The 14,148-nt window shown below is 47.5% G+C and overlaps 1 protein-coding gene across 1 annotated transcript in view; it reads right to left on the reverse strand.

The window, feature by feature from the left end:
* The window catches only part of LOC137306403 (fermitin family homolog 3-like), a 37,265-nt gene extending 25,933 nt beyond the window's left edge, over nucleotides 1-11,332 (reverse strand). Inside the window, exons 1-2 of the mRNA XM_067975575.1 lie at nucleotides 11,079-11,332; nucleotides 4,819-4,996 (exon numbers count right to left, since the gene is read on the reverse strand). Coding sequence (XP_067831676.1) covers nucleotides 4,819-4,984 — 166 coding nt within the window. The 5' untranslated portion in view covers nucleotides 4,985-4,996; nucleotides 11,079-11,332. The remainder of the gene's footprint in view (nucleotides 1-4,818; nucleotides 4,997-11,078) is intronic.
* Between the last annotated feature and the right edge of the window lie 2,816 nt (nucleotides 11,333-14,148).

Consider the following 14,148-nt stretch of genomic DNA (forward strand, 5'->3'; position numbering starts at 1 on the left):
CCGAAGAATCTCTGACTTATTGTGAATCAGGACCTGTGATTCAGCGAAGTCAAGTCCTGTCTTTCTAAGAGGGATCATCTTAAAATTCTAATAGTGTCCCCACTTCCCACTCTCCTCCAGTAGCCAGTTGTTAAAGGCATTGCCCAGTGAGGTACAGTGCTACACAAACCAGGAAGGTCCCTCGTGTTCAAATCCCTCCATGGCCTCACCCCTCCCTACCTCTGTAATCTCCTCCAGCCCTACAACCCTCCGAGATCTCTGCGTTCCTCCAATTCTGGCCTCTTTTGCATCCCCCACTCCCTTCGCCCCACCACTGGCGGCCGTGCCTTCAGCTGCCCTGGGCCCTGAGCTCTGGAATTCCCTCCCTAAACCTCTCCGCCTCTCTCTCCTCCTTCTTTAAGAGGCTCCTTAAAACCCACCTCTCACCAAGTCTTTGGTCAGCTGTCCCTAATATCTCATGTGACTCGGTGTCAAATTTCTGCGCTCCTGTGAGGTGCCTTGGGATGTTTTATTGCGTTAAAGGCACAATATAAATGTTGTTGGTTCCATTCCCAGTCTGTGTTGGGTCAGATGATGTCAGCTGGGGTGCCAAGTTAGGGCACAACAATTGGTCTCAATGCCCCTAGGCTGGGAAGGGCATAAGAAAACCGGGGGGTCAACTAGCCGGAGAAAATTCCCCATCTAGGCACCGTCTAGGCTGCTTGAGCAAGGAAGCAGAACACGGTGGGTATCCATGGAAACCGTCCCCCCAAGTAAGAGTCACACCTTCAAGAGAGGGCATTGAGGAAAGAGGCAGAAGGGAGGGTGAACCCTGGGCTGCGGGCGAGACGGGCATTTCAGCAAAGGCCCACGTGTTGATCATTCCAGATTACCAGATGCCTTGAACTGACACGGACTGTTGCCACAGAGAAACTAGAGCCCCTCGTTGGAATGCAACACATCAGCAAGCTCCTTACACTGTAATTAGATAGGCCCAATGAATCATGTAATTTTCCTCCCACAGGTTTTCGAAACTCAAATCTGGTGTCACCTAGTCACTACTTTCCGATTTACCACATCTCACTACCTCACTCCTTTCAAAAACATTCCTTGAAAACCTACCTCTTCAACTGTATTTTTGATTCCCTCCCCCGCACCCCCTCTTAACCCTTCATCTCCTCCGCAACCCTTTGTAAAGTGTTGAGGGGTTCACCTCTGTGAGGAGCATAAATGAAAATTGGTACTGTGTTGGCTTCTCACCTCCTCTTTCTAACCCTGGCATTCTGGGGTCTCTCGTCAACAGCGATAAAGGATAAGGGCCAGCTCACTGTGGCTGTGGAAGACTGTGCCTGAGGCCAGACGTAGCATCAGATAGGTTTGGACAAGACCGGCTTGAAAGAATCAACAAACTTTCATTTATTTGCAAATTAATGGGAGCGTTGATTTAAATTTTATGGCCTAAAACAGGTGGATAGGGAGCGGAAAATGGCCAGACTTCCTGCCCACCTAGTGTCCCCAATGCAGTTTCTGTCGGGCAAAGCTGGTGGTGGAGGAGACACCTAACTTCAAGTTGGCACTTTATTTAAATAATGATTTGGGACGTGTCAGTCCTGGCCGCCATTTCACAAGGTCACAAGACAATTACGGTTGAGTTCGTCTTTCCAGAAGTGTTCCTCCACATTGCAGCATCTAATTAGTTGTTAAACGATTCCAGGATTTTCGCCTCCACTCTTCTGTCCGGGAGTCCATTCCAAGTGTTGATGACTCTTTATGTGAAGAATGTCCTGATATCAATCCTGAATTTATCATTTTTCTTTTTGTTCATTCTTGGAATGTGGGTAAGGCCTGGCATTTACTGCCCATCCCTAGTTGTCCTTGAGAAGGTGGTGGTGAGCCGCCTACTTGAACCGCTGCAGACAGTGTGGTGACGGCGTTCCCGAAATGCAGTTACCATGGGAATTCCAGGGTTTTGACTCAGCGACGATCAAGGAATTGCGATACATGCCAGTGCATGACTTGGAGGTGCGGGTGTTCCCACAACATTGTCCTTCTCGGTCGCAGAGGAGGGAGGTGTTGTCAATGTAACCGTGGTGATTTTCTGCAGTGCATCCGGTAGATCGTACATACTATAGTGTGGCAGTGACAGATGGGAAAAGATGTTGAGCCCCGTGTCCCTACAGCTTTGGCAAATTTGTCTAAACCCCTCCCTGCGCCCCCCCCCGCCCCCCGCTAAAATTACCCCAGTCTAAGCTGCGCCAAAAGAGGACAACCTGGGCTTAAACATGGCCCACAAGGTTCCATGAAGTTCCATGAAAGCTTGGGCACTCCTGCAGTGGGACCACGTTTCATTAAACACCCCTTATAGAGGAAAAGCAGAATCTCATCCCATTAGAAGCATCTTAACCAGCTCCTAATGCAGGATTCCTACCATTTGAAGCATCTTAACCAGCTCCTAATGCAGGATTCCTACCATTTGAAGCATGTTAACCAGCTCCTAATGCAGGATTCCTACCATTTGAAGCATGTTAACCAGCTCCTAATGCAGGATTCCTACCATTTCAAGCATGTTAACCAGCTCCTAATGCAGGATTCCTACCATTTGAAGCATGTTAACCAGCTCCTAATGCAGGATTCCTACCATTTGAAGCATGTTAACCAGCTCCTAATGCAGGATTCCTACCATTTGAAGCATGTTAACCAGCTCCTAATGCAGGATTCCTACCATTTGAAGCATGTTAATCAGCCCCTACTATTTATCCACATCCCTCTGCCTTTTCAGGCTTCCTCCTGTGTCAATGGCCATTCCAGGAAAAGATGCAGAATGGCCGTAGTCTCTGCACAAGAGAAGATGGCTCCCAGCTGGAAATGCACGAGGTCTTCCTCCGCCCCCTCGCTCAGTTTCTGCAGACTCTGGAGGGCTTTGTCAGACGCTGCTGTTCTGCTGAACTCAAGTCCCCACGTGACTGTTTGCAATGTGCCGCAACTTCCTGCTGTTAGTATCTTACTCATCCAAGGTACCAGAGGCCGACCAAACCACATCCTTCTGCATCGGCACAGTGGGAAAGGCAAAAATATGAAAAAGAGCGTAGCAATGTTTGATTGGTGGGGCCCTAGCAATGAAGGCAGGGATCTCAGATAGTGAAATCCAGAAGCAGTGGCCTGAAAAAAAAACCCCTCCTTCGCACATCTACATAAAAGGTCAGGCTGCAGTACACCCTGCGCCCATTGGTGACCTCACTACCCCACGCACACATACACTGCCTCAAGCTGGGGTTTCTGCTCCTGTCTGCTCTTCCATGAAGCCTTATTTGAAAAGTGCAAGCGTGTGGAGATCAGGACAGGATCGGGCTAGCCGGTCCGTCAGGAAGAGTCAAACAGCCTTCCTCTACTCACCTGTCTAGACTTGCGTTTATATAACGCCTTTCGCAACCTCAGGACATCCCAAAGCGCTTTACAGCCAATGAAGTACTTCTGAAGTACTGTAGAAGACGCGGCAGCCAATTTGTGCACAGCAAGATCCCACAAACAGCAATGTGATAATGACCCGATAATCTGTTTGAGTGATGTTGGTTGAGGGATAAATATTGGGCAGGACGCCGGGGAGAACTCCCCCTGCTCTTCTTCTAAATAGTGGCCGTGGGATCCTTTATGTCCAACTGAGAGGGCAGACGGGGTCTCGGTTCAACGTCTCAGCCGAAAGACGGCACCTCCGACAGTGCAGCACTCCCTCAGTACTGGCGCTGGGAGTGTCAGCTTGGGTGATGGGCCCAAGTCTCTGGAGTGGGGTTCGAACTCGCGGCCTATCTGACTCGGAGGCGAGAGTGCTACCACTGAGAGATCAAAGGATATTAGGGAATGGTACTCCAAAGGAATTCACTGCCTCAACGAAAAGAGGGGAGAAAAGAGAACATTAGGGGTAAAAGTAAAATGGCTATTTCGCCCATCCAGCTGGTTCATTATTTACAGCCTAACCTCCCAAAGCCACTGCTAAAAGCACAGATTAGAAGCCCAAGGACATTCTATAGATCCAACTGTTCGATCTCAACTGGAATATCACATCCAATTTTATCTCAAAATTAATTGTCTTTGAAAAGGGTTAAAAAAAATCTTCCCAGCTCCACAGCCCACCTGAGGGTCTCTGCCGGCCTACGACTGGCCCCCTTCTCGTTCTCTTTCCCACCTCCCCCACTCCTGAGACTTGCGGAAGCAGGACAGCTCACTGCGAGTATTTAGATGAGGCCCGAGGACCAATTTCTCATGATCCTCGGGCCTGAAAACTGGCCGAAACGAATTTCCAGGCCAAGATGTTGCTAAGTTGTGGACCAACCTCACTAGCCCAGTGGTTCTGGGGCCTACTATAGCACCCAGGCTGAGGGCAGTCAACTCTCGCACTTTCCTGCAGGGTTCACTGGACAGTGAGTAGGAATGGAACCCTTTCTGATTTCCCCCTCCCTGACCCAGAGGCAACTGTGGTCCTGGCTCAGCACAGACCAGGATCAATCCTGGGACCATCATGGTCTGTGTGGCTCAATGTCTTAATCACCTTAGGCAGAATAGGTCTCTCCTTATGCCCTTTCTGAGTACGTCCATGTGCTAATATCGCGCACAAAGTGATTTCATCCCATTAGCGTCAACCTGGGTCGAATTACAGTCAGTTTTGTGCTTGCTAGAAAATAGGTTGAAACTGTCCCAATCTCATTCCATGGATCCTCACAGCAGGCAAAGTGTAGAGGTTTTCTCCCCATCACTCTATACTGGACTCAAGCTCAGGTAAAAGGACAGCATTATACCTGTGTATCAGTTGATCATCGTCAGTGGTCCACCATTATTAGAACTTACCAATTTTTTCAACAAGGTTGAGGATGACACCACCGATGTGCATGTCCCCTGTAACTCTCAGCGTGATGGGAGCAGCATCAGGGCCCAATTCTTCAACTCCAATGTTTAGCTCCCATGATGCGCCTACATAGTCACCACTCGAAGTCTTGATGCCACCCAGCGCCATCTTTCAACATACCTGCCGATGGGAGAGCAGCCATTGAGTCAAACAAACTTTGTAGCGAGTTGTTATGATCTGGAATTCACTGCCTGAAAGGGCGGTGGAAACAGATTCAACAGTAACTTTCAAAAGGGAATTGGATAAATACTTGAAAAGGAGAAATTTGCAGGGCTACGGGGAAAGAGCAGGGGGGGGAGTGGAACTAATTGGAGAGCTCTTTCAAGGAGCCGGCACAGGCACGATGGGCCGAATGGCCTCCTTCTGTGCTGTATGGATTCTATACATCTCACCTCTGTTCGGTCCTTTATCACAGATGTGGTGAAAGGCATGGTGTAAATTGGAGACTTTCTTTAACCGTGGGATGGGCCCATTGTTATCCTTTCCCAATGTCCACACACTCACACAAACTTCCCAGCAGTGGAGAGCAGGCATTCTGGCTCGATCCCTCACTCTTAAAGTGCGTGCATGTCCACGCAACGCCCGCTGATTCCGTATCCCTGCGTGCGTGCGACATTTAATTAACAACTAGTATAAATGAACGTCTAGAGCTCCCGTGCAGTGTGAGTGGAGCTGCTCCTCTATCCCGGCCAGGGTGGGTTGCCTCAACAGAAAGCAGGTGTCTGGCACGCTTTGGGTCTCCGAATCAGGAGTCCAACCCTTTGACAGTCTGGCTCCTTACATCCGGCTCTGTTTATGACTGGGAGCGACGGTCGAGACACACAGCAAACACTGAGATTTGTTTTTCTATATTTTATTAGCTGGGCGTGGCTCTGAATTTCAGTAAAATGGCACATGTCCAACAGCGATAAAAGCACTAGTGAGTCGCACACACATCACTGACCAGTAATGACCTCAGTATATTTGTACTGAGTTCGGATCGGTCAATGCCCTGTGGGTGGCGGAGAGGGCCCAGGGGCTATGTGGCCGGGTCCTGCTCCGACTTCTTGTGTTCTTTAGATTTGTGGTTGGGATCAGATCAGCCATGATCTTATTGAATGGCGGAGCAGGCTCGAGGGGGCGATTGGCCTACTCCTGCTCCAATTTCTTATGTTCTTATGTTCTTATGTACTTCTGACATCATCCCACTTTTAATCTCCTCTCCCTTCTTAATTCATTTATTATCAAATAATAACTTGTATTAGAAGGTGCCTTTTGTCTAATGTAAAGGAGAGTGCTGGTCATGGGCAGGAAGTAGTGGAGAATAGGTGGCCAAGCTGACAGAAACCACGGTAAAAGAGGCAGTTTTCATAGGCGTGGAAGAAAGAACAAACTTGCATTTATATAGCGCCTTTCACGACCTCAGGACGTCCCAAAGTGTTTTACAGCCAATGAAGTACTTTTGAATTGTAGTCACTGTTGTAATGTAGGAAACATGGCAGCCAATTTACACATAGCAAGATCCCATAAACAGCAATATGAGAGTGACCAGTTAATCTGTCTTTTTTAGTGATGTTGGTTGAGGGATAAATATTGGCCCCAGGACACCGGGGAGAACTCCCCTGCTCTTCTTCAATATAGAACCCTGGGATCTTTTATGTCTACCTGCGAGGTCAGACGGGGCCTCAGTTTAACGTCTCATCCGAAAGACGGCACCTCCGACAGTGCAGCGCTCCCTCAGTACTGGCACTGGGAGTGTCAGCCTAGATTTTGTGCGCAAGTCTGTGGAGTGGGGACTTGAACCCACGACCTTGTGACTCAGAGGGAGACAGTGAGGTGAAGAAGTTTAGAAAGAGATGGAGGAGTGGGGTGAGTGGCCAGGGGAGGAAGGGTGGAGGGTCTGTGTTGGGATGTAGGACTGGAGAATGTTGCAGACATAGGGTGGGGTGAGGCAGTGAAGGGAATCTAAAGATGAGGCCGAGGATTTCTGAAACCAATGGGCTGGAAGCAGGAGTGAATGGAAGGCATTGAGCACAGGGATAATGGGTGTGTGGGTCTTAGCATACCACTGGCAGAGATCAGGATGTGCTGCGGTTCATTTAGCTCAGGAGGAGGATGAGGAGAGAGCTGCTGAAATTAAGCCTTGAGGTGGTGAGGTGAAGTTTGGGTGGTGTGGAGATGCAAGAGATGAAATTCACTGCCTGAAAGGGTGGAGGAAGCAGATTCAATATTAACTTTCAAAAGGGGAATTGGATATATTCTTGAAATGGGCTCTGGGGAAAGAGCAGGGGGGAGTGGGACTAATTGGATAGCTCTTTCAAAGAGCCAGCACAGGCACGATGGGTGGAATGGCCTCCTTCTGTGCTGTATGATTCTATGAAGTAAGGAGACCTGGCAATGGATGTGGAGCAGGGCACTGGGAATGCACACTGTTGACTTCGGTCTTAGTGATAGACAGGAAGAAAGATGGGATTCGCAACAGGACGCCTTCCATCTGAACTGAAGAAGGTTCTGACTCATCCAGAACTTTAGGTCAGAGAGGCAGTCCAAGGGTGACAGTGAAGAGCGACTGAGGGTGGTGGGGGGGAGTTAAAGACAAGTATCATTGGCGTTAATATACTGTCAAATGAGATTGCTGAGGGGCAGGCAGCATGTAGATAGTGAGCCAAGAATGGACCCTTGGTGAAGGTGCTCCCATGGTAATGTTAGGGAGGGAGTTCCAGGATTTTGACCCAGCGACAATGATGGAACAACGATATATGTCCATGTCGGGATGGCGTGCGAGACTCGGAGGGGAGCTTGGAGGTGATGGTGTTCCCACACACCGGCTGCCCTTCTGGGTGGTGGAGGCTGTGGGTTTCGGAGGTGCCGCAGATTGGGCTCAGCTGTGATGCCCTCCCCCCCACCCCCATGGTCAAATAGCCGTAAGACACCCACAGCCTGGGTTCGCGCATCAAGAACGACCACTTGGATGAGGTTGCCGATGGGGTGCCAGGGCCTTTGGGATGGTGAGATTCAGCAACTTCAGGAGAGGAGGTGGGGAGAAAACTGGCCATAAAACTCCCCCCTGCAATATCGTTGAAAGAGAAAACAAAATAAGATGTTGCACATCTCTCTGCTTACAAACACTGTGAAGTAAAGCAACAAGATCCCAGTGCCTTCAGTTTATCTGGCTGACAAGCCACAATATCCTGTCCACAGCCCGGGATCAGGGTGCAAGTATCAAAGATAGCAGTTGGAACAGGAGTGCTGAGCTGTCTCGGAACTGCTGGGGACATTACTGGACGGTTTAGCTTCTGTGACTATAAATATCGGCCAATCGCCCAGTGCTTATTCAGCAGCTCGATTCAAGTCCGCCAACCAGCGGCTGATTGTAATTTCAGACACTCTGCTTTAAATGAATTCCAGTTAATTAAAGGGGTTGGCAGGCCCTTCTATCAAGTTGGATGTGCCTCTGAGTAATATTTTATCTGTTCTGCACTGACCTGCCGTTTAACAGAATTGTGCCCTTAAATAGATTTATGAGGCTCCTGTTAAAGTCCCTCCCTATCTCTTGCCTCCCACTTCCTGCTTCGATTCAGCTGCACCCTTCTGTAAATCAAGCTGGGATATTCCATGATGTAAAGGATGCTGTGCCAATGTAAGTTGTTTCCACGGCATTGGGAAAAATACAATATGCTTTTTACTTTAATATACACAGGACACATTACTTGGCAATAATTAACTGCTGATTATCCCTCGACTAACTTGCAATAAATGTGCTACAATCATTGCTCCTTGGTGTGGACATAGATATTCATAAACAGGGCGAGCACTGGCTGTTGCTATCAGAACCAAATCCCTCCCACATGAATTTCACTGAAATTATTACATAATGAAGGGTTTTGATCGGAAAAACTGTTTACACTGGCGGGGGGTCGATAATCCCGAGGACACAGATTTAAAGTAATTGTCAAAAGACCCAGAGGGGGAGATGAGGGGAATGTTTTTTTACGCAGCGAGTTGTGATGATCTGGAATTCACTGCCTGAAAGGGCGGTGGAAGCAGTTTCAATAACAACTTTCAAAAGGGAATTGGATAAATACTTGAAAAGGAAAGATGTGCAGGGCTATGAGGAAAGGACAGGGGGAGTGGGACTAATTGGGGAGCTCTTTCAAAGAGCCGGCACAGGCACGATGGGCCAAACGGCCTCCTTCTGTGCTGCATGATTCTATTAGACAGATTATGATTCTATGAGTGGTTTCAAGCTTTTAATTTCATTTTTTTAAACCAGAAAGCTTGATATCAATCTATTACTGCCTGATTGATTCTGTCTTCTCTCCTACCCTTTCCAACTTTGGTGGTGTCTTGCAAAATGAACTTGACCTTTCAACTAAGCATCTTAATTTTTTAAAAATTGAATTTGAGGGTTAGGATGGTGGTTATAAAGTGCTGGACTGGATGCGTGCCTCGTCACCATTCAATGATCCAGCAGTTTCCACACGGATCATGTCGTGATCTGAAATCAATACAATGTGTACCAACACATAGTAAAACGTCCCAAGACGCTTCGCAGGAGCAATTATCAAACAAAATCTGACTCGAGCTACATAAGCAGAGATTAGGACAGGTGACCAAAAGCTTGGTCAAAGAGGGAGGTTTTAAGGAGCGTCTTAAAGGAGGGGAGAGAGAGGCGGAGAGGTTTAGGGAGGGAATTCCAGAGCTTAGGGCCCAGGCAGCTGAAGGCATGGCCGCCAATGGTGGAGCGATGGAAATCGGGGATGTGCAAGAGGCCAGAATTGGAGGAGCGCAGAGATCTCGGAGGGTTGTAGGGCTGGAGGAGGTTACAGAGTTAGGGAGGGGCAGAGGCCATGGAGGGATTTGAACACAAGGATGAGAATTTTAAATTTGAGGCACTGAAGAACCGGGAGCCGATGTGGGTCAGCGAGCACAGTGGGTGGTGGGTGAACAGGACTCGGTGTGGGGTACGGGCAGCAGAGTTTTGGACGAGCTCACGTTTGTGGAAGATGGAAGATGGGAGACCGGCCAGGATAGCACTGGAATATAACTATTAATGTCCTTAATGAGAGTATTCTCGGAGTCCTGCATCCTCACAGCGTTGAAATGAAGACTCAAAGCACTGTCTCCTACATAAACCCATTCTTTCCGAAGACCAAAAAACTGTGGGACTTCTCATCTCCCTCAGTCGTCTCTCCCTGCTACAAATTGACAGGCTTTTAAAAACCAAGTTGCACCTTCCTTCCTGATTAATCTTGGCTTTCATCCTTTTGTATTCAATGGGACACGGGGGTTTCACGGTGAAATGAAATTAAAAATAATTGATGATATCTGCAAAATCTGCTGATCGTGACTCCAGATAAAGGGTTAGTACATTCATGAAAATTCACCAACAATTCTTTGCTTCGCCTGGAAAAGAAGTGGAAAGCATGGTGCCATGGGGGTAACAAAGCATTGCCCCCACAGTGAAGTAGGACCTAGGCACGATTCGTGCCCTCGATCCGTACTCGTTGAGTGCTTGGGTCTTGGCTGTGCTGTCAGGAGGAGGTATACTGAGGGGGGTAGCCGGGGGCTGCACCGACAGAAAGGAAAGGGAGCATCATCATGGGAGGACTCGCAAGCTGCCTACTGTCGGCTGGTTACAGAGTGGCACTGCCAGAGGACGGGGCCAGGGGCCACCTGTCCTCCCAACCGCAGCTGTTGAACGCTATATAAGAGAAAAAACCCCATCATACTCTCATTAAGGAAAATGAGGAGGGGAAATCATTTAAACAGGTAGATTACAACCGGATCGTATGTTCCCATGTAACACAAATACTTCTAAAAATATAAATAAGCATTTTAAAACAAAACAATTGTTTTTAAAAAAAAACTCAGTTAAAATAGTGGACGATGGAGTTTCGATTTGTGTTTTTTTTTTAAAAAACCAAGGGTATTGGATGTACTTTACGTGGAGAGACTAGAGAAGCTGAGTAGAAGGGGAGAAAATTAAAGGGCACTGGGAAAAGAGAAGGGGAGTGGGGTTAACTGGATAGTTCTTTCAAAGAGCCGGCACAGGCTCCCTCTGTGCTATCAGATTCAATGATTTTACAAACTCATCTGTTCTAGCACAGTTGCATATATGTGTCCCATATACCGTGAAAATTGCAAGGAATCGACCAGAGTTCACTCCAACAACCTCAAACTTATAAACTTCACTCCTACACAGTCTCAAAGTTGCCCTTACCAGTTTCCACAGAATCTGGGTTCTCCTGATTCCAGTTGTTAAAAGTTCAGATAGCAATATTTGTCGATAATAAACCTTTCTCTTGTGCTCGCTTCCACACCCCTCGCTTCTGATCTTGCTCGCTCTTCTGCAGGGCGTAACCAAAGGTTTCAAACTGCGAACAGTTTCCGTTGAGTAAGAATATCGAGTCACACTTCTGCTGTTGGACAAATAGACACCTACCCGGGTTGAGAGAGGCCATCAAGATCCAGGGCTGACTTTTCTCCAGATCATACCGAATCCAAAACAATGCATGCACTTTGCAGAGCTCGCTGCATCAATGCATATAGTAAATCCAGATTTCTGCAGTGGCAATCTCTGCATACTGCATGCAAGAAGTGTGCAACTTGACTAGTGAGTGTGCAATAATGCATAGGCGTGCTGTGGCAATCCATATATGTGAGGCTGTGTTTTTAAAAAAAATACCTCTCGGGCTGCTTGTATGTGATTACAATCCCTGTCTATTTGCCTGCGAAACTCTCACCCCTCCTAGTTTGGCTACCCTTATACTCACACTCAGATCCTTTTTTTTCGTTGTAAATTTGTTTAAAGCTGAGATTTTTCTTTGCTGAGAATCGCGGTAAAGGTTGGGACTTGTAAAAAGGCCCTGTTTGAACACGTTGTGAGGGGTTATTAACAACAGTCACGATTGCCCGAGTGTGTGTGATGTGTAGAGGCTGCGGTATGCATGTTCTCGTCTACAGCTAAAATAACTCTACACAACACTTGTAGTCTGCACACAAACAGGAGCAGACTGGCCTGTGTGTGCTGTGACACTCCTATTGGGGGAAAAAAGGTACATAATCATTCACAGCTCCATTTCTTATACACAACGCGCTGTAGAGTATTTTCAAAGATCAGATAATTGACCAGCCAGCCTAGCTGACCTAGAGCTGGAACTTGAGACTATACATCATCTGTAAGTCATGCACTGACTCATGACGTTTTCACAATTGTTGTGTTGATTATTAAGAGGTGATTATATTCCTTTAAAACACTTTTAACGGGTCAGGGTGTAGGTCGTCATATTTGATTGCTTTGTACATAATGCCATTGATAACTGTTGGGATTGTGGTCACCATAAAGCCCTTGTCCAATTCCTTCCAATGACGTGAGGGGGAGGCCTTGCGTGATCCCATGAACCTGAGAGCTATGCTGGCAGGAGTTTAACTCCTGGAAGGGCCACCCAAGTCAGACAGGTAGAAAGACAGGAGCCTGACTAAAGGCAGTGCACTGGACCTCCTGGTAGAGGGCTGAGAGTCAGGCTAATGAAATGTCCAGGTAAAAATGCCATTATGGAAACATCCCAGAGACAAGACTGGACTGTTGCAGGCTTGCAAATGTAGACATCAACTGTGTTCTGTGGGATGTGAGACAAGATGATACTCCGATCGCAGTCAAATATCTTGTTCTAGACAAAGAGGAAGAAATGGGTTGCCTCGTGTGCTGCTAGGCCCAGGAGACCCTAACTAACTTGTCCAATTACATAGAACAACAGGTCTCTGGGAGTTGTCACAAGGACATTTTCAGCCATTGTTAGCGTTACAGGTTCGAACAACCTCCACCATTTTATTTTTAAAAAATATTAAATTCCATTATTTTAATTTTCTTTTCCCTAATTGTCCTGGGTTTACCGCCCCTCCCAGGAGATTACATGGCTTTCGGGTGGGGGGTGGGGAGTGTACGTATTGTGATGTACAAGGCATCGCAGTTGTATGGGACAGGCTGGATGGATCAGAGGGTCTTTTACTGTCCATCGTTGTTTGTATAAAACCCAGTACAACACTCCGTATCTGCTGAGGGCGACTGCAGCCTTCACCTAGTTACGGATCCTTGTAGAAACAAAATTCTACTTTTGCTCTTCCCACTGACAAGGCGGCCGGATTCACACCAACTTCCCCCCCCCCCCCCCCACTTCCGAGTGGGATAGCACTTTCCCTCCACTCCACATCTCCCAGTAAGCCGGAGCTAATCTTAGGCACTAGACAGGGACAAACTCACATCACAGCTGTTTTTCTAGCTTCTAATACTTGTGTATTTATAATAATTACTGTCATTGGTTAACTTACTAAGATCAGGAAGGGTAAGGTTCTGCCAACTCATGATTTAGTATATCTGAGCAAAACGGCTTCCTGTTTCTCCTGTCCATTATTCCTAATATTCCTCCCAAAAACCAATTGTGAATATTTATTTCTCCCAACTAGGTTCCTGTCCCTTCCATCCTCTTTATCCTGTTAGTGCTACAACGGACAACCATTCGTATCGAGACACTGAGGCCTATTTCCTGTGCACTGCCTACACAGGAAACTCTTAGTTACTGTTATATGACCAGTGAGCTGTGGCTTTGAACTTTTGTTCCTGTTGCTTGGCTGAAGGCTCCCCCAACAGACTGACATTTCTCTGCCTCCTGGCATGCCAAGAAAGGGGTTTCCCCACCAACTGCTTTCAACCCCATCTGTTCTGTGGCCTATTTTCACAGAAGTGATGCTGAATGGTTATAATGAGGGCCAGTGCCAGTGTGTTGGTGTCTGCCGTGACTCAGTGGTACCACTCTCGCCTTTGAGTCAGAAGATTGTAGGTTCAACTCCCACTCCAGACACCCGAGCACAAAATCTAGGTTAATGCTCCTAATGCAGTACTGAGGGAGCACTGCACTGTCAGAGATGCTGTCTTTTGACTGAGACGTTACACCGAGGCCCCGCCTGCCTTCTCAGGTGGATGTAAAAGATCCCATGGCACAATTTCAAAGAGCAGGGGGAGTTCTCCCCCATGTCCTGGCCAAAATTTATCCCTCAACCATCATCACTAAAACAGATTATCTGGTCATTATCACATTGCTATTTGCAGGACCTTGCTGTGTGCAAATTGGCTGCCGCGTTTCCTACATTACAACAGAGGCTACACTTCAGTAGTACTTAATTAGCTGTAAAGCACTTTGGTGCGTCCTGAGGTCGTGAGAGGTGCTATATAAATTTGAGTCTTTCTTTTTAACCAGTGCACTGCTTTGACCTGGATGGTGTCGAGCTTCTCA

This window comes from Heptranchias perlo, chromosome 43 (genome assembly GCF_035084215.1).
Source record: "Heptranchias perlo isolate sHepPer1 chromosome 43, sHepPer1.hap1, whole genome shotgun sequence".
Lineage (NCBI taxonomy): Eukaryota > Metazoa > Chordata > Chondrichthyes > Hexanchiformes > Hexanchidae > Heptranchias > Heptranchias perlo.